At 41.2% G+C, this 21,840-nt stretch overlaps 1 protein-coding gene across 1 annotated transcript in view; it reads right to left on the bottom strand.

Annotated features, from left to right (window-relative positions):
* The window catches only part of LOC139912426 (copine-9-like), a 110,808-nt gene that overhangs the window by 67,942 nt on the left and 21,026 nt on the right, over positions 1 to 21,840 (bottom strand). The window contains exon 4 of the mRNA XM_071900211.2: positions 10,988 to 11,091. Within this exon, the coding sequence (XP_071756312.1) occupies positions 10,988 to 11,091 (104 nt within the window). The remainder of the gene's footprint in view (positions 1 to 10,987; positions 11,092 to 21,840) is intronic.

The following is a 21,840-nucleotide window of genomic DNA, read 5'->3' as shown; positions in this document are numbered from 1 at the left end:
GGTGAACGTTTTCTGCACAACCCACATAGGATTGGGTTCGATAAAACTACACAGGCCTTCTGCGGATTGAGATCCACACGTTTGAGCTTTTGGGTGTGGCTACACTTGCACTCAGGTTTATTTAGAAATGAATGTAGCTTCTTTGTCCTTCCCATCAGTATTGTGGAAAATCAGGCCATGGACTTTTCTCCTTTTCATGCTTTCTGCTGAGGCATTGCCTTGAAATACTGTGCACCTTTAATTCAATTTTGTTTAGGACTGTGAAGGAATATTGAATTGGTAACTTGCACTAGGGACATTAATTGAATAAAAAAATAAGAAAATATAATATACAAAATATTTAAAAAAAATTGTGGATTTACTTCAGGGGACTCTTGCACATGGAATCAAGGTGAATATGGTAGTTTTGCATAGAACAGTGGAAATGATTTGCCACTACACATGTAGGCCTGTCAGTGCTTAGCTGGTGAAACATTTAGGCAAATCCTATAGGAAGAATGCGACTGTACGTTACCATTTACCAAGGCACTTGCACAGGGAACCCACTACTTCATCTTAATCACCATCATCATCATTGTGTATGCCAGTGTTAAAAGAACAGTACCATGAGAAGCACTGATACATCTAAACCTTGGTGGCGAAACTAGTGGCGTGCATCTTTGCATGTCACTATCTCACCAGTATATTCTTTGGCGCATCTGCTGTTGCCATTAAGAACTGTCATGCAGCGGGAGACAGAGGTCTCACTGCAAAAACAAGCTGTCCAGTGATTTTAACTTGTTTCCATACCTATCAAGTTTATTTTGTGATATTTTTTAGTCAAATGATCTCACTGCACGGAAAGATAATCTTGCTGGTTTCAATACATTTCACTTGATATATGCCAAAAGGACTTCTTTCAGGAAATCATCATAAAACAATGAAGAAAATCTTGAAACAAGGAACCTTCTCCAAGACAGTTTCACTTTTACCAAGTAAATGTCCTGAAACAAGTTACTTTATCCTGAAAAAGTCAAATTTGTTGAAACTGGTAAATTTGATTGATTGATTTCACTAAAAACATCCTAAAATAAGCTTGATATACAGTACGTATCTGGATAAAAGACAAAAGAACTTAACAAGTTTGTCAGTTTTTGCAGTGCTGACAGTTAAAGGAACCTGCAAAGGGCACATGCTACCTGGAGTAACATGGGAGGGATGCCGGCTGTCCAATCTGAGTCATCAAATGAGGACTTAATGCCATTCTGTTGTGAGTTCAGAGATAGTCAACAGCATCGCACAACCTAATAATTTTTTGTCACTCAACAATTCACATTCTATTTGATGTATTTTATAGTATTTCTTGCTTTACATCAGCAAACTGATCAGATAGCAGTCGGGGTATATTGGAGGGTTTTGGGTGTGTAAAGAAAGGAGCTTACAGTTTGACTCAAGTCAGAGTCAGAATCTGTGTATCCTAATGCGAAGGTGGTCCCACTGTGATTTACATATTCATCACCTTAAGTTCTTATCTTGCAGGGTGCCGCTTATCCCCATGCGTAACTCCAGGGTTGGAAACAGCAGAATGGAGTGCAAATATAAAAAACAAATTACGTACCATCGCACAGCGCTTAAATGAAGGTCTGACTCATTCCTTTAGGGTACAACAGCAAAACGTAGAAAATCCTTAATTACATTTTTATACAATAACTAGCAATTGCAACACCTGTGCTCTCAATGCTCTCAATGGAATTTATTAGCACTCAAGGCTAGGTTTCTGCTCCTTTTACTATAGGTGTTATTTGTTTGGTTCTACATTTGGGCTGGCCTGGTGTACCTTTGATAAGCTCACGCTACTGCATCTTCAATTACTGAGGCTTTGCTGTCGGCTCCCTTCCTCCTCAATGTTGTGTTTAGTTTGTAGTTTGTTGTGTCTAGTCTTCATTCTGTTGTGTCTAGTATGGAGTCTGTTGTGTCTAGTTTGTAGTTTGTTGTGTCTAGTCTTCATTCTGTTGTGTCTAGTATGGAGTCTGTTGTGTCTAGTTTGTAGTTTGTTGCGTCTAGTCTTCATTCTGTTGTGTCTAGTATGGAGTCTGGTGTGTCTAGTCTTCAGTCTGCTGTGTCTAGTTTGGAGTCTGTTGTGTCTAGTCTTCATTCTGTTGTGTCTAGTTTGGAGTTTGTTGTGTCTAGTCTTCATTCTGTTGTGTCTAGTTTGGAGTTTGTTGTGTCTAGTCTTCATTCTGTTGTGTCTAGTTTGGAGTTTGTTGTGTCTAGTCTTCATTCTGTTGTGTCTAGTTTGGAGTTTGTTGTGTCTAGTCTTCATTCTGTTGTGTCTAGTTTGGAGTTTGTGGTGTCTAGTCTTCATTCTGTTGTGTCTAGTTTGGAGTTTGTTGTGTCTAGTCTTCATTCTGTTGAGTCTAGTTTGGAGTTTGTTGTGTCTAGTCTTCATTCTGTTGTGTCTAGTTTGGAGTTTGTTGTGTCTAGTCTTCATTCTGTTGTGTCTAGTATGGAGTCTGTTGTGTCTAGTCTTCATTCTGTTGTGTCTAGTTTGGAGTTTGTAGCGTCTAGTCTTCATTCTGTTGTGTCTAGTTTGGAGTTTGTTGCGTCTAGTCTTCATTCTGTTGAGTCTAGTTTGGAGTTTGTTGCGTCTTGTCTTCAGTCTGTTGTGTCTAGTCTGGAATTTGTTGTGTCTAGTTTGGAGTCTGTTGTGTCTAGTCTGGAGTCTGTTGTGTCTAGTCTTCAGACTGTTGTGTCTAGTATGGAGTTTGTTGTGTCTAGTCTGGAGTCTGTTGTGTCTAGTCTTCAGTCTGTTGTGTCTAGTCTTCATTCTGTTGTGTCTAGTCTTCAGTCTGTTGTGTCTAGTCTGGAGTTTGTTGTGTCTAGTCTGGAGTCTGTTGTATCTAGTCTTCAGTCTGTTGTGTCTAGTCTTCACTCTGTTGTGTCTAGTATGGAGTTTGTTGTGTCTAGTCTGGAGTCTGTTGTATCTAGTCTTCTGTTGTGTCTAGTATGGAGTCTGTTGTGTCTAGTCTTCACTCTCTTGTGTCTAGTTTGGAATTTGTTGTCTAGTTTGGAATTTGTTGTCTAGTTTGGAATTTGTTGTGTTTAGTCTGGAGTCTGTTGTGTCTAGTTTGGAATTTGTTGTCTAGTTTGGAATTTGTTGTGTCTAGTTTGGAGTCTGTTGTTTTGTACTCAGGAGGACCTGGGGCCTATACTACGAAGCAGGATTTGGGGTTAGCGAGCTAGCTTTGCGTTTAACCCTGGGTTTTCGGTCTCACGAAGGTGGTTCACTTTTAACCGGGGTAGATCACCATGGTAACTTATGCTGGACGGCTAACCTGCTCCGGAGCAGGTTAAGTTCAGGGTATCGGATCAAAACGTATGAAAGGCCCGCCTTCTGACCAATCAGCTCTCTGGAAACAGGGAGTCACCATTCCTACAGGATCCCGATATGGACAAATATACAAATGAAAATCCCAATAAAAAACTGAAACCTGTTATTTTTGAATGAACAGACAGTTCAAGTGCTGTTCGCAGGGCGACGTGTTTACAGACCAGTAGAATCACGTTGTTTTCCATGATAACTTATTATATCGGAGATATAGCAGGTAGGCTACTTAATTGACCATATTATTGAGGGTTAAAGTTACTGTTGCATATATTAATTGCACTGACTTTATTTAATTTGTTTCCAACAGTGTTTGGTTCAATGTCGGCTATTCATATTCCATTACCGCAGCCCCGAAGAACATGAGGCCGACTTTATGAATAGAAAATCTTTTTACAGCCTCAATGTGTCCACAAACTATTTTATCAATGAAAAATATGCCCACTGTGTCCTAATGACGGGGCAGTTCCTCCAGTAATCCTCTCTAGCCTTGGAAGCAGAAACAACTTACTTTTCGCGGTTATGTTTTGTAATGCTGACAGTTATTCATTATAAGACTTTGTTCTTCTTGAGAGAAGAACCCAATGTTAGTAGCTATCCATTTCTTTCCGATACCCATGTGTTGAAAATGTCAGCAGGAAATATTAGGGCTTATATCATCCTATAATTAGGTCTATTGTTTATGGCTTTTATTGTTTGATTAGCCTATTTTATTATTTTCGCCTATTTTTAGGCTATTACTTATTTTTATAGTTTTGCGCTTATATTCTATGTCCTTTTCCCCACTGAATCATATTACTTTTGCTGCACAACTATCTAATTTCCCCACGGGGATCAGTAGTTTCATCTTATCTTATCCGAATTGTCTGATCTGGATCTGTCCATGTTGCAAGTGATTGGCTATTTGTTACAAACCCCGCCTCTTTCATGTGAACGCGCTCATAGCTGGATAGGTAAATCCTGGGTTGACAGAGCCAGTTGATAACCAGCTACGTGAGACCGGTTATCAGGATCGCCAATGTTAGGTTTAGTGAAGCCGGCTAACTCAAACATACCCTGACTTTGTTGAACTTGCTTCGTAGTATAGGCCCCTGGTCTCACAAAGCTGGTTATCAACTCGCTCTGTCAACTCAGGATTTTCCAATCCAGCTATGGTTCACATAAAAGGGGCGGGGTTTGTAACAAATAGCCAATCACATGCACCATGAACAAATCCAGAGCAGCGTATAGAGATAAAATGAAACTACTGATCACCTTGGGGAAATGAGGTTGTTGCAATGGCAAAAGTATTATGATTCAGCGTGGAAAAGGAAATTGAATATAGGCACACAACTAGATTATGAAAATAAGCAATATAATTGTAGAAAATAAAATAATAAAACAGTAAAAGCAATAAATAATTGTGGAATTATGTAAATATATGCTGCTGACAATTTCAACACGTTAAGTAGACTGTAAAAGTGGAAAGTATGGGAAAGAAATGGATCACTAATGTTTGTGTTCTTCTCTCAAGAAGTACAAACTATTATAATGAATAGATATGAGCAACACAAAAACATTAGAACAGTGAAATGTAACACTGCTGCTGCTGCCAAGGCTAGGGAGGACTGCTGGAGGAAAATTGCACATAGTGTAAATGCCTAAATAAATAGCCTTATCACTGCCCAGTCATTAAGGCATAGTGGTCATACATTTCATTGATACCATCCTATGTTGTCACATGGAGGCTGTGAAAAGACTTTCTATTCACAAAGTCGGCCTCATGTTCCCCAGGGCTGCGCTGATGGAATATGGGTGCAATCTATTGCATCAATCAGTCTCGGGACTCCCGTGAAAGAATTTCAGTGCACTTAATATGCAACAGTAAATGTCTTTCATTATTGATAACTACACTCAACTACTGTAAGCTACCTGCAGTAATAGAAGCACTCTTTTATAGCTAGCAAATGGCCTGGAAACACTACAAACATTTATTATATCTCTGATAATAAACTATCTGTTACTATCTGTTCATTCAATAGTGTCCTCCTGCACAGATCTTTGTAAGACTTCTCATTCATTAGAATTTAATATTTTTGTTCACATTGGGTTTTGTAGTTAGAATTTTCGTAATAAAGGTTATTTTAATAAATTCAATGGGATGCTCTAGAGGTGGTGATGCCATTTTTCCAGAGATTTGATTAAGGAGGTGGGTTTCTTCAAGTCAATCAGTCAGTTGGTCCCAAAAATTTTCAAAAACTTTACTGTGTATGTGCCGTTGCAGGACACAGCTGTAAAGACTCTATGAGCCTGACTGCTGCATCACTTTGAGTTCAGCTTGGTTGGTGAAGCCTGGGTTCACCACACCAGAGATCCCGCGTTCTAAACCCAAGTGAGTCAACTTAGCACTCCCATTTTTTCAGTTCAAATGATAACACCATGAATCAAATCCCCCTCAAGTATCATTTTTCAGACCTTGACTTGACCTGTGTGTTGTTATACCGCCCATTACTGCTCAGATAAAACACTGAGAACTGCAGTGTAAGAGCTGGTAATTATGAGAGGCTACTGTTGGCCGATCAAAAATACTACCTCTATAATTATGCAGATAAATAATAAGTTAATATCTACTGTGGGTCAAAGCCTTATTGCAAACCTTAACGGCCATAACAATGTCTGAGATTTTATTATGATTAAACTCTGTCTTCTATCTCTCTCTTTGTGATATTACACCAGGAACTGAAAAGAAAGTAATAATATACATTAGCTATAATCACACTTAAACTCATTAAAAGGCAGAACCAGCTGAATCTGGTATTCAAGCAGTGTATTTCTGAATGAAAGTATCAATGTGGGTTTCAAGTGACATGTCAAATGATGTATTGCAATTGTTGCCATCATTCCTCCCCATATACCTCCCCCTCCTTACAGACATAACACATCCCTTTGCTCCATATCTATCTTACTGCGATTCAGTTGGCTAAAAATAATCTGTGTGGAGAGGTGGCAGTTTAATAATTTATTCCCTCTTACTGGGATGCTCCCTTTTATTGGAATCCCCCCCTGACCCCATATCAGGGAGACCGCAGCCCCCTCCTGGGACTTGGTACGATCCATATCTGGGCCATGCTGGAAACGGAGTGAGCAGCCACTTATTCCCGTCTCCGCGTCCTTGTTGTTTCCTCTGCTCTTGTCGTGTGGGAACGGAGGAGCGTTTCGTGTCTCCGTCAGTCGATATCAATGCTAGGCGTTGAAAAAGTGACCAATAAAGGGACATTTCATCAACGTGCTATCGACTGAGAACCCGGTATAAGGTCATGAGATAATTGCATGACTCAAAAAAACATGCCGAGTCATTACTCTGGTTAAAGAGTCTCAGTCAATATGACTTGTCTCTAATGGTCCAATATGAACATTAGGAACGACCTGTTACCATTTTCACCCCTGGTTGAGCGCCCTATGGACTTCCATTACAAATTCAGTGACACGTGTTCATTACTCATGTCGAGCGTTTTCGGCAAAATGCGCCTAAAGCACCGATGAGCAATTGATAATGCCTTGATGAACGACTTTTTTCTCCCTCGTTTGAGCGAAAACATCAAAGTCACGGCACGCGTTCCAGTCCGGTCCTGAAAACTTGAGGGACAGCGACAGCGATTTTGCATCTAGCGAACAACAGCCATGCACAACACTCGGAGGGCTTTTGGAGATTGGAAGACTGTGTGTGTTGGCAGCGTGTGTGTTATGGTTTGCACTATTTAATAATTCAGCACTAATGATTTATTTTGTCAGGAGATTAAGACTCCTCTCTAAGCGGGGTGGCTGCCATCCCGGGGGGAGGGGGCTTCACCAAACCTCAACACTCAGCGGCATGAAAAACTTGCAATGCTTTGCTTACTGCTCTTTCCTTTTCCTCATACCATTTCACCAGCTCTTGACACAATCTCAATACCCAGTATTCATCCTTCCAGCAAGAGTGTTATTGTTACTGGATATTCACACGTTGCCTCTTGCTCTATGAGCCAGACTTTGCTATTTTCTCACTGCAGCCAAAAAACACTATGCTACTGATATAGATTAAGCCTCATCACCTGGACCAATAGGATTTTCTAATATCACACTGATACAAAAAGCAGTGAAAGACTAAGCTTACTGCACTTCTTAAAAAAACCTGCCCTCTTTGTTGCAATGCACCAAATTTGGAAGTAACTAATTACATCGCGTTGCTGTAATTGAGTCACTTTTTTGTGTACTTGTACTTTTTTGAGTATTTTCTAAAGTCAGTCATTTTATTTTTACTAAAGTACAGTTTTACTGAAGCATTGCACTTCACTACATTTTAAATCCCATCCATTACAGAGGACAGATGTCGTGTCTCTCCATCACCACCAGAAACCGGATCAACGTAAATTGAGAAATTATGGATTCACTCACAGTGACAAGAGTAATCTTGTCACTGTGTCATTTATTTATTGTGTTTATTGTGTCATTTCCAAATTTTCCAATTAAAAGAATCGAGCTTGAACTTTGCCCTCTCGTCCTTTTAGCACTGCATGGAAAAGAAAACATCTAAAAATGTTCTGTTTTCTAAAAAGTCACTTCTACTTTTGCTTCTACTTCAGTAAAATATCAGCAAAGTAACAGTACTTCTACTTGAATAGGACATTCTAGTACTCTTTCCACCACTGCAATGCACTCTGCAATACAATTCCACAGGTTAACCATCAGTGCATGAACTCAGCAGGTCAACATACTGTATGTAAGGTAAAATCATGATGTATTTAGTTGAATGGCTCGACTCTCCATTCAGCTTCAATCAATGGGAGCAGATCAGGTTTAAGTGTCTTTTCTTCCTCAGTTTGGGACAAGCCTGATGAAGCCCTCTTCAATCTGTTCCTGCTTAAACAGGCTGGACAGAGCTGATTATCAGTAAAAATCATGTGGTCCTATGATAAAGTGTTTGTGCATCTGGGATTTGAAAGGGCAGATTTCTATTTAAAAAGTGGTAGAGCTGTATCCACGTTTTTGTTGTCACTTTCTAGCCAAACGCGATGAATATGTGTCTAGACTCCATACCCACGGCCTTAATTTATCCAGTTAAACCTTTGCTCCTCAAGCGCTTATACAAACTTTTAGAAATTAAAAATGCCATTTCTGAAATCTCTTTTGTACGGAAAAGGATTAGGGCCACATGTGAAAAATATATTTGGGTCCTGAGTTTAAAGTCAGAATCTCAGAATTCTGATTTCATCTCAGAACTCAAATAACTTTTTAATCCTCTTCCGTACTTTTGAAAGGGGTCAAATTTGTTTTCAGATATACTAAGGGTAAGACTGTTTTTCAATCAAATCTAGTTTAGTTAAGAGAGTATTTCTTAAATGAACTGGCATATTCTCACAGAAATTACAGTCACATTACTGGGCATGTACTGTAAATGATGACGAATTATGCAAATCAGAGGTGCGTGCAACATCCCATACCACTTTTCCATTCCATCTGCATCTGACCCCATGATGACAAAACCCAATTTTATCAGGAAATGTGCAAGTGTGCCAACATTTATTTAAAGCCACTTATTCGTACAGTCTTGTCACTCATGCCACTTTATTACCAAAGCAACACTTGGATGAAACCTTCGTCTATGTTGGTAAACGTTGGTTCAGTTGTGGTGAGTTAAATGGAGCCAATATGAGAGTGGCTACAAAAATGTTGTACATTACTTGTAACAATATTGATATTTTTCTTGAGCTATGCTTTAGTATATCAAATTGGCACACACAGAATCAACTTTTCTCCACAATCAGTAGTGGAGGGTAAACAACCAAAATTCAGTTTAGCCACATTTTTATTCATAAGAATAGAGTTTAGCACCTTCTCAGGCTGAAATAAATAATTTATAGTAAGTCATAGTAAGAAGTATCAAATGAAGTTAAATGAAGACTAAATTAATATTTTTATGAAAATATAATAGATTTTTGTTTATATTGGTGGTTATTTGCCTCATGATGATCACCGTCTGGTAGTCATAATTTACCCTCCTTTTATTTACCGCTACATCACCGTCCACAATGGACTAGCAAACTGTTACCAATTCAAACTCCAGCATCTTGTTATCGACGGAGAACTGGGATTGGTTATCAATTCCCAAGCCTAGTGTTGTTTACTGTGTGTTGGAGTGGACTGTTTTAGGCAGCGGCTATTGAGCACGGTGAGGTGGCAGGGGGGCGGACAGCGGCTCTGATCAATAGGAGGGATGAGACGGGCGCTCGGGCCCCTACCTCCACCTGACCCCCTGCTGGGTGTCTCCTCTGCACCTCCCCCACCTCCTCCCCCCCACCCCCGCGGGGCCATCGATCCCCTCTGCGGAGAGAAGGGAGGTGGTGGAAAAACGATCTAAGTCCTGCCCTCCTGTCTCCCATCCTGTACCAGCGGCCTCCACTGTGAGCCGCTTCACATTAAGAGGCAGGGCTTGAAATGGATCGGTAGCCAGGGAGAAGCGGCCGAGGCCTGCAAATAAACACTGCTGTACTGTTCACTTTTCTTTGAATGCTTGGGATTGAAGTGGGCAACAGCAGGCAACAGAGCTGAAAAACGATCGCCGCCTTCTTCACCGGCCCTGCTTCCGGGAAGTGTTTTTCCTCTTCATTCTCTCCATAGACATTTCAGAAAATCCTGATATAAAGAGTTTTAAGCTTTGAACTGAACCAGCTTTGAGATGAATCACAAGTTTATAACAATAGATTCAGAAAATATATATATATGATAAGCAAAAATGAAGGACTCAGCCCATACAGCACTGCGAGTGACGTCATTCATTCCCTTTCCCCCATTTTCAACAGTGATACTTAGCAATATAATAGTGTCATATAATAATAGTGATCACTGATTGGTGATGATTTTCTTCCCAGAAACTCAGGAATAATTTCTTAACAATGAAGCTGAAATTAGATGGACTGATTGCTTCTGCGGGAACATATATAGTCGTTTCACAATCTGACAGCTCATGGTAAATCCACTTTATACAAATCATTATGGCTAATAATCTATATTCCAATTTGAATGAGTACTACAAGAATGTATGTATTAAAACTCAAAGAGCCGCTCTGTTGTGATAGCAGAAGTTAGAAGCCCTCATTTTACATTGGCAATCTGAAATGTTAAAACTGATCAATTTCAGCTTTAATGCGCTTCAGTTTTCACTTTTCACATTGCCAATGTAAAATAAAGGCTATCACAACACAACTCTAACATACTGATTGGTGGTGTTGATTTTCCGTCAAACGTTTTGATGGGAATCATCCAGACAAATGGTAACCAGCTTCGAAAAATAAATTGTGTTTATGGAATTTTGCAGGTTCAACCAACACAGACGATCCAAATTTCTAACATACTGATTGGTATTGCCATAGAGATATCTCTATGGGTACTGCTGACTTTCCCCTCAAACATTTTGATGAGCGTCATCCAGACAAATGTTTTTATGGTAATCAGCTTTTACTGGAAAATCCCAAAGGCCTCTAAACCTAGTGGGTGTGAGTCAGCAGGCCAAAATAAGGAGAAGCTTGATTGAAGTCATTCCTTGGTATAATAAAGGGAAGAGAAAGAGGTGCCGTAAAGGGAAAAGGCGGAGATGTTCCCACTTACACATCAAAGCGAAGGTTCTGCTTCTCTTCAAAGAAGAAATCAAGGACAAACTTCCTCACAAAGTCGGGGTTCAGCGTGTTATCGATCACTTCTGTCCGGCCAAACTGGGGGAAAGGGAGAGAGAACAAAGAGGGAGACAGGGAGGGAAAGTCATCACCGTGTCGATCAATCCATACATTGACTGAGAGGGAACAACATCAAATATGAGAGCAACTCTCCTAATATTGACTTACACTGCTTTTTGCTCAATCCAAGTCTTAGTTGTCTAAAGGCTTAATATAATAACATGGTAAAAACATTTTTTCATTAAAACAGCTTTGGAAACTGTTTTGAACTGATATCAGAAAGATATTTAGGTCCTGATGTGACAAACAATGCAGGCAGCAGCTGTATGGACGACTACAAACTTTCATTTTGGCGCTTTATTTACACAGATTTTCAACTTTCAACGTCTATTCAACGTCAACATGTTTGCGTAGCTTTCACCTGGATCCACCTGCTCAGTCTAGTTTATGGGAAAACAGATGGTGCTAATACAGTGTACACTCAGTGGAGAGCTACACAGATGGAAAGAGCTGAAATATTCCCCAAAAAATACCCAGCACTTGAATATAAAATTATCCGGACTGAAGTACAACCAGATGAAAATAACTGATCATGTTTACGTCCCAAAAATTGTATATCCCAATGAATGAAGAGATTTACCAGCTTTGGCAAAATCTTCCCAAACCATTTGTCTGGTCAAAGCCGGTGTATATATTTGAATATTTTATATTTTATATTGCTACCTCAGACATCTTTTCCAAATAATGTACGGTACATTTCTAACACCTTAGACAACAGGATAAGAATGTGATGACAAATGCCAGTGTAAACCAACACAAACAGCATCCTCTTACACTTCTCCTGTTGATTGCTCTACAGTCACACGCTGGTACCTCCGCTCGGACCCCAATCCCATCATGCTCTCTGGCAGGCGACAATGATGAGCTATCGATCCAACAAATGCCTGTACCTCCCTTCCCCGTACCTAATCTCCTCTGTCAAACACGCTCCATACAGTATGCTTACAGAAGGCTCTCATAGAGGCAAGAGAATCATCTCTTGATCAGGTATTCATCTCCTTGGCAGGATTTGGCTCCAGTCTTGGGCGTAGAAGTCCTAAACTGCTGCTGAATGCCTCCAGAATGATGGAGGAGCAGCGGGTTAGGATCGCCAAGGAACACAAAAGGTCTTAAGTCATGTTGTCAATAGCTGTCATGACATAATGTCACAAGGTACAGTGCTATGATAGTGCATACTGACAGTGGATATAGAGTAATGGCTGTACTTGTAGACACAGGATTCGGTATCAGAAGCTGTGGAAATCACAATTAATCTGACTTTAGCAGGTTTGTTAGCCTTTTGTCTACTAATAATGAGCAGTGAGACTTTGACAGAATGCCAGCTATCAAAATCAGAAAGAGGAGCGATACTCATACCGATACTTATACTTAAAGGGGGGGGGGGGGGGGGGGGGGGGTATCTTTTGCTTTTTCAGCAATTTTATATCATTACTTGGTGTCTATAAAATACATGTTAAGTTTTTTTTTCAGTAAAAATCGTTTAGTTATAGCTTTCGCTATTCACTTCCCAGTGTTTGTTTCCCACCTACAAGAAAATAGGTCGTTTTACATAAGCAGCTTCTTATGCTAATGAGCTACTGCTCTGATTGGCTGGCCATTCTGGAAGGCCTGCCCTCCTCTTAGCGCTGATTGGTCGATTTTTACTGTGATTACTTCACACCTCCAAGTACCAAAATCACCATAAATACTAGGAATTGCCACATCCTAGGATACCCCCCTTATAAGATAGCACTTTATTGATCCCCTTGGGGAAATTCTTATCACACACACACTGATGTACACACACAGACAAAGATACACAAGGACCCCCTTTCCACCTGCTTTTAACCTGTATCCTGGGTGATCTGACTGTAATCAGTTGAAAAACAGGTGTGATCCAGGTGTGGATGCACCCAGGAAACACTGAAGATCACCCGAACCAGGTCTGGAGGTGGTCAGAGACAGATTTAGACACCTTAACAACAAAATGTAAATGCAAGGAGTCTCCAACCCACATATAGGAGCTGTGTAAATGGAAACAAACCAAATCAAACATAGGAATTAAGGTTTGGTTCATGCTAGACATGCGGGAGCCACAGACTCGCCACTGTAGGAAAATTCAGCTCACCACTTTCCCCAAAAAGAAAAAAAAAACATAAATCCCACCAGAATTGACCAGTAGTTCCGGTTCCACTTTGTTTAGCCAATCCTGGATGGACTGCATTGCTTCAAATTTCAAGCGGTGCGTGAACTTGTACGTGACTCCTATGTGTCCAGTCGCTTAGGCTGAAGTTCCGTCAGTTTGACCGTGCACACTGTCATGTCCACATCAAGCATGAACCAGTGAGGTGAGGGCGCGTTCTCAATGTGTCAATGCTCTTGTGTCCTCCATGGCTGAAGATTCCAAAACAAAGGAACACAAGGACGGAAGACGGGTAAGAATTCCGGACGTTTACTTGACCAACGGCAACAAATCGGAAGCCCCAAGACTCATTGCGAGAACTACGCATCACGTCAAAACAGCGCTTCAGTCTATAGTCCAGAGCCGACTGAAACAGATGGGAAAATGAACAGCTGTGCATCTTAATTGATTGCGCGACGTCAAGCACACAGCCCATCTCAAACTGTACGGAAGTGTCTCTGTTCTCGCTTTCATAAGAAGTCTGTTCTCTCCGGAGACAACTGGAGAAGATCGTTCTCCGCAAAGTCACAAGTATCGACTCGGCAATCTCGGACATGATATTTAGCCGAGGTGTTTACAGTCGATTTTAAAGGATGTAAATGTTACCAGAGGAAGTGATGTGCGCGTTTTGGTGAGCGAAAGAGAAATCCGATTTCACTGTGTACGCCGGAGACGCTTTTTAATGTCAGGTGCAAATGGAATTCAGCGAAACCATATCTTGACACCTTGTGGATATGAGACGCATGTTAATGTCAGGTGGAAAGAGGGCCAAACACTCACTTACTATCTACACACACACACACACACACACACAAAACAGCCTCCCCCCCTACATAGAGGCAGCGCGAGGGCGAGCGGTGGCAGCGGGGTGCCGCCGTGGACAGAAACTTAAAGACTCCCTGCCATCGCTGCTCTGCTGACAGCTGCCAAAACACCCAGCAGTGGCGCCGGCGGCCCGACCGATCCCGGAAAGAGAGTCCTTCGCTCAGTATCTCACGTCGTCTTGAGAGAGCAAAGTCAATAGCTTTTACTCGTCAACTCTTCGCTGTCGCTTCAAGCCTCGACAAGCCTTGAGAGGACGGGACGGCGAGAGAGGCCGGTCGGATTCGCGTGTGATTTCAGAACCTGGGGGAGGGTGGGGGGGTGTCGGGGGTGAGTTGAGTGCTGTCAGATAGCAGATATCTTGGCTCACTGTTGCATCACGATCTTTTGATCCGTATTCTCTTGTTACAGCTGCCGATCCAGCAGTGGCAGCCGCTCACTGGAAGACCATACTGTATGTGGCTGCTGCTGCCTGGTAAAAAAAAAAAACACACACGAGTACCTGCAAAGAGCGTGTTTTTCAGGAATGCAGAAATTTGTACTTTGGTGAGACATGAGGGAGGCTGACAGGGAAACAGCAGCAGGCAACAGGCAGACAAAAACCATATATCTGCAAAAACGAAAAGAAGAAAAAAGAAAAGAATGCTTATATTCTCAATGAGGCCCATGTATTTTTGAAATTACAATACAATGAGGTTTTAACAGGTTTCAAGTGACCAACTGATATGAAACTCACTCATCATAAGATACATTAATGATCTTTCTGATCAGATCAGATCAGATTAGATTAGATCAGATTAGATTAGATGAATCTTCAAAAGTAATGATAATAATAATAATAATAATAACAATAGTAATAGAATACAACAAATAGAATATACATATATATATATTCTATTCTATTTGCTTATATTTTACATACATATATATATATATATATATATATATATATATATGTATGTAAAATATAGCAAATACAACCAACAATTTCAACACTAGAATGTGTTAAGTAGAAATATATGAATGAAAAGGTATTCACACTCTCATAGCATTATGAGAGTGTGCAAAATAGCAGCAGAAGTAGCAGTAAAACTTAAAATAAACATAAAAGATATATGTGCAGTATGGAATAAATGAAAAAGTATACCATAAATGCAATATATAACAAATGAGATGAAATGAGAGCGCTACGCCTGTAATCGACCAGGTAAACTTTCAATTCAGGGTCAAGATGAAAAATGGAGTTACAGTATAACAGTTAGAGTTTTTACCCAATGGCAGTGATATGTGTGTTCTACATGGAGCCCGGCTCCCTGGAGTCCTGCTTTGAGGCCAGAGTGTGTCTATGTGCATACAAGCGATAAGAACAGTCTGATCAGCACTAGACAAGCGGAGCTCTTTAATGCATTAGGGAGATGTGCTGTTTGTGTGGAGGTGGAAGACTTCCATCAAGGGCAGCGCAGAGGCTGAAGAGCAGGACACACAACCACTCAGCTGCAAGGCTTCTGGAGGGTTTTTGAGCAGAAATAAACAGTGATCTCCATTCACTCCGGGTGTTTTCGAGACGGCTGCTACGGAGCTGCACTAACTGGCTGTGTGTTGTATTGACATACAAAATTCACTAGTGTTTCAGCTGACATGAGGGTGAGCACATAACAAAGTGTTCATCCCAAAAAGTCACTTTAGTCCTTTAAGAGAAAGCCTTTAACAATTGGAGGCCTCTTTATTCCTTTACCAAAAGTTACCTTTTCAGGTTTTGCCAGGTTTACTGCTCAGCGAATGCAGTGATAACCTCAACTTCCGCTAAACATGTGTCACTAGTGTGTTGTTCTAGCCACTCAAGGGAGTGCTTTTATTTTGAAAGAGGAGCAGAGGGGAAAAACGTCTGAAACTATATTCAGACAAACTACAGCCACCAGCATTACATTACAACTGCAGACACCAGTATAGTAGATTATTATTGTCTGCTTTTAGGAGGATGTTTGTCACTTTGAAAAATGTATTGGCCTTGAACATCACAGCCTTTACTGATTGCCATTCATTTTCGGATTGTGTCACGTGAGTCAATACAGCAATATCAACTTTATTTCAGACGCAGCAAGAGCTGGCAAAGTCATTTTTGACTGGGACAATTGAAAATGCATTGAATTATGCACTATATGAGGATGATTGCACTTGTCAGCTATTGAGAGTTGAACCTCAGTGATTTTCAGGTTGGATGCTTCCATCAGACGCGATGCAATGCAGCAGTGGAGAAGCTTTTACTGATTTCAAAAGAAGCATTCCCTCTGTGGCTGATGGCTGTAGTGGAGCGTGGGGTGCATCTGTGTGTGTGTGTGTGTGCGTGTGCGTGTGTGTGTGTGTGTGTGTGTGCCACCCAGCAGCATCATGACGCGAGCAGGAAAACAGCCTGGCAGCCAGGCAATCAGGGAAACTTTTCTCTCTATTTGAGGCTGCTGCATCTATAATGAACTGTCTGCAAGTGGAAGAGATACTCGACAGAGAGAAAGAAAGAGAGAGAGAGAGAGAGAGAGAGAGTTAGTTTGTCCCAACAGACCGGGGATCCAGAAATGTATGTAACAACACCCACAATGTGGACGGAAAGTGTCACTTGAAATGGAGAAAGCATCATTATTATTGTTATTCCAAAAAAGTTGTTGAAAAAGTAGGTTAGCATAGCTGTCTCTGCCTCCCGGGGAAATAGGTTAGGCTGGCAGTCAGGTATTGTCAGAGCTGAGCTAATGAAGCAGGAGAGGAGAGGGAGGCAGCAGTGTTGGGTGGTAACACCTAACTCAGTAACATGTTACAGTAATACTAGTATTACCTTTCCTACTGACAAGTAGTGTAACGAATGACTATTTCAATATCAGTAATAACATACAGTTGCCAAGCAGATTGTAGTATCCCAGTTCCATCCTTGGATTTGTTTTCCTCATAATTAATTGTCATCTTCTCAGTTGATGTAGACGCACATTAAGCTAACCCAACCTCTCTTAGAGGCAAAGTGTCAGAAAATGTCTGGGTGGAAGAATTATAATACTTTGATGAGAAATGGTGGAAATGTTGTCTTTCTCTGGGTGGAAGAATTCCCACTACTTTGATTTTATCCAGTAGAAGGACGACAGGAACACTGGACATCAACACTGTTTGGTTTCCTGATCACTCAGGAGAGAAAACTGACTGATCCACATTTGAGAAGGGAAGAGAGGATTTTTGGAGGTGTAATGGAAAGGCAATATAAGGAATAGTGTAACGAATTACTGCTCCCAGGGAGCAATAAGTAAACTAATAATATTACTTTTGAAGTGAGCAACGAGAAATGAATAATATATTACTTTTTGGGGTAATGAGCACTGACAGAGAGAGAGGAAGAGTGGGAGATGGGTTTCATATCATGGAATTGGAGCTGTCTCTTTTACACACACACACACACACACACACACACTGACACAACGTATCTTTTAACAATCTGTCTTGTGTTTTAGGCACTTTCTTCCTTTTGTTTAATTAGTTTTCAATAGACTTTCTTCTTTCTCACCCACTTAGACTCCAGACAGTTTGGATTTGGCACAGCCTATAATTATTAACTTTTCTCCCCATTAGTGTGAGAATTAGATTTCTGCTAATTGCATCAAAAAGTGCTTTGAGCCAAATCTCCTAACGTGCTCAGACAGCCCACTCCTACAAGCTAGTGACAATCCAAGTGTTGAAGGGAGGCTGTTTATTGCCTGTTGCCCACTGTGAGATGACTATACTACTGTCCAAGGAGAAGTCCCACTCCATTGTGGTTTCTAGCAGAGCCAGAGGGGGAAGTGGGCAGCTGAGTGGGACCTGGAAGCATATGGAAGATCTCCAACTGTGGCTTCGCTCCAACCTGGCAACCCGAGCCAGAAGAAAGCGCCTCTGCTCTTCACGGGTTTATAATAAAGAGCGGCGGAAAATAGATTCACAGCGAGAACCACGTGCCTCCGTTCTGCTGCGATCGGCGGCGAAAGGCCCGCAAATTCCACAGGAAGTGCAGAATGGCTTTGGCTCGCCGCTGAGCTGGAGAGGCAGTGAGGAAAATAAAGTTTCGGATGCTCCCAGATAAAGCTTTATCTCCTCGAAGCGGCGAGCGGCATTATATAATATTTTCCAACTGATGTGTTTGAGATGTCTTTGCTTAGTCGGAGGCTGCGGTGTTTATCCTGCACAGTTTCTAAATCTGTGATAAGATTACCGCTCTATCGCTCCGAGCAATCTAGCATTTTCCCAGCGACTCGCTCTGAAGTTTAAAAAGGTATATTGCCTCTCTGAGCACGGCGGGTCTGCTTTAGTCAATCGCTGTCAGTCAAGCTGGCAAACGACAAACGCTGGGATGCAGACTGGAGTTTTTGTGAATTTTACAAACAAATAACAGATGATAAGTAAGTGATAATGTGCAGTAATTTTAAAGTAAAAGACAGTAGTCCAGCAGGACTGTCTGTAGTAACCATGGATAAAAAAAATTTGGCACAATGTGTCATTAGTTAAATCAGCAAAATGGACAAAACTGTACTTCTTGACTGTGGAGTGATATAATTAAATGTGAAACAGCGGCCTGTTATTATTATCGATGAACTGTGTAATAAAGGCTTAACTCATTGAGTTATAAACTGTAGGAATTAGGGATTATGTGCATTAGAGCTGTCCAGGCTAAAAAAAAAAAGTCGAAGTCGACAACAAGTCATGATTTTCTCAACTAATCCAAGAGTCCATTGAACTAACAAATGTGATGTATTACAGTTTTTCACAATTGCTTACACACATTTTCTGAAACCAAGGCTCATTTTCTCAAAACTCTAAACACAAAACACAAAACCACAAACACACAATGCAAAACTCCACAAATCACTGGCAAAATGAAACACTGCATTCAAAACCATTTTATCTCTTTTCAAAATGTTATTTTGCAATAAAATGACACACACAACCATCAAATGAATACATCTTTCTAACAACCGACTACACACTGATGTGCTTAACGGAAAACACTATTATGAATATCTCATCAGTAGGCTTATGCCTTTTGCATTTTCAGAGGTACACTCATGCATAGTAGCATGTTGTAAAAGACTATTACAGTATACAGTAATATAGTTACACACAAATATCACAAATACTTTATTTCAACACTTGAATATGTGTTGGATGTGTGAAGTGTTCTACATACAAAACACAATGCAGTAGGAGAGAAACAGAAAAAAAGCTTTTCTGTAAAAAAAAAAAAAGGATAAAAAATGAGGCTGCATCCTGCCTCCTGTTTGTCGGACACCTCATCTACATCACAAGCCATGTTCACACAGACTGGTCGTCTCTCAGTTCTGCAGAAGATCTAAAAACATGATGTGATTGGCTAGGGTACAAGAATATTTATATTTTTCAATATAACATTACTGTAACACTGGCCAACCATCACTGAGTAGCACAGGCCTAGTGATGTGTAGGACTACTACAGTACTACTACTACTACTACTACTACTACTACAGTATACTACAGTATAAAGAACAGTAGCACGGTGCAGACAGGAGGCTACTTGCCTGTTCTCATGTCTGAATGTCTGCATGATGGAAGCAGCAGTGAAGCTCAGGTTGGACTGGACTCTCTGCCCAGCCTCCCTCATGCTCAGTCCATGTGGACCACATGGTGAACCAAAGTGACCCGGATCTCATCTGAGATACAGTAACTGTTCTCCTTGCTCTTCTTTGTCCTCGTCCTCCTCTTCTTCCTCTTACTGTCACTCCTCTTCCTCTAGCTCTCACTGCAACATTGGTTTCCATTGTTCTCAAAAACAAGAGAGCTCACCTGTGGCCTTTTCTATAGTGCTAAAGCTCTGATTTCTGAGTGAACAATTCAGATATTAGTGTTTATATGTGTGATGAGTGGATGTGAACAATTGGTAAATGAAGTTAAGCATTGGGGATGGCAGTGCTTCCAAATGAACACGGTGATTTTAGTTTTTGAATGTTGTGCCTAATGTAGAGAATGAGAGAAAACTACACATTACTGTGTGTAGTGTTTTGCAAAAAGTGTGATAGAGAATTGCAAACTGAGTGAAAAGCAGAAAATGTGCTTGTAGGTTTGCAGACTTGGTTTAGGGATTTGATAGTTTCAGGTTTTAGTGATTGTGTCCAAAGTTCCAGTTTTAGTGTGTAAACAATTGTGAAAAACTGTAATGTTTGAATGGAAACACGGGAACAGATCTGATTTGTAATAAAACGGCAAAATCGTGAAACCAATATATCCCTCTAACCTATACACATTAGTGAAGATTCTCTCTCTCTTTCTCTCTCTCTCTCTCTCTTCCTCTCCCTCTCTCTCTCTCTCAATTCAGCACCATCAGATAACTGTGATTACAATGATGTGCTGCAGGGACAGCGCTCATGTTTACCTGCAAACTGATCCATACTGGTCTAGCGGTGCATCGACCACTACTTTAGTGTGCGTATATATGTGTGTGTGTGTGTGTGTGTGTGTGTGTGTGTGTGTGTGTGTGCCAGTGTATGTGTGAGTGTATACGGCTCTGCTGTAGGCACTCTCCCTGTGAGACTGATTGAGGCTTACTGAGATGTGTGTATGTGTGCGAATCCCCCACTGAGGTGAGGCTGATTTTCTTTGATAGCGCCAAGCACAAATTACAGCAAGAGAGAGAGAACGAGCGGGAGAGAGAGAGAGAGAGAGAGACTCCATGTATTTACAAAGCCACAATGTTCCAGGGCCGACCTCCCAAAGCGTTCTAGATGGTTTTCCAATTTTGAACTCCCAGTATATTTGTTTGTTCAGACTTCATAGGAGGTCTTACTTTTGAAATTAAATTCTGTTTGCCAAAAATCCTTCCAGCCGCCGAGTCGTGCGGCGGGGCTGAGCGCTGGTAGGGGATCTGAGAGGCAGGTGTGGCTCAGCAGACCAGTGGCGCGCACCTAATGAACGTGACCCCCCCTCTCGGCAGTGGGACTGGGACCAGCGGCCACGAGCATCGCACAGAAAAGTCTCACGACGCTTGAAGACGCTGAGCACTGGCTGATCCGCTGTTCTGTTGAAGCCGTTTTTCTTTTATACATTAAACTGCACCCGTGTGCCAAGCTGGTGCTCTCTTGTCGTCCATAGAACTCTGAACTTTGTGACATACTGTCACAGGACATTTGACTCCTCGGTCAGGCTCTCTCTCTCTAGTTCTGACCTAACTAGAGGAAAGCATGGCCATTTTAAACGCATCTGTGTGTTTTATTTTTCTTTATTCCATTCCATCCCACTCGCCAGGGCCCTGGTATTGTGCTGGCTCATTGGAATGGCTGTGGCAAACCTAAATGGAGTAGAACCATCATAATTGCTATTATGTACACCTGTGTTGACCCTACTATGACAAAATGTATATGTGTGTAAATGTATGTAATGTACAAAACTATATCAAAATGGCTGCTGTGAAAAGGGTCCGTTTTGTTGGAAAGACTTAATCACAGAACTTGAAATTTCAATTCAAATCACCGTTCCAGTGTAGTCGGAGCGGCGGCCATTTTTATGTGTACCGTTGGGCTAGCTTCCGTATAAACCGACGTACGGCAGGTCGCTGAAGTGAGAGGTTTTGCAGCAAGGACCAAAGGAGCTTCTCTGTCTCCTTGCTGCCATTGCTAACATGCTAATGTTGACTAGAAGAGCTAGCGAAAGAAGTAGGCTACAGTCTTTGATAATGCTATGTTAGCCTTGTCGCTAACGTTAGCTTTCAGTT

This window comes from Centroberyx gerrardi, chromosome 5 (assembly GCF_048128805.1).
Source record: "Centroberyx gerrardi isolate f3 chromosome 5, fCenGer3.hap1.cur.20231027, whole genome shotgun sequence".
Lineage (NCBI taxonomy): Eukaryota > Metazoa > Chordata > Actinopteri > Beryciformes > Berycidae > Centroberyx > Centroberyx gerrardi.
Note: the sequence above shows the minus strand (reverse complement) of the source record. Positions and strands in the feature narration are given on the sequence as shown.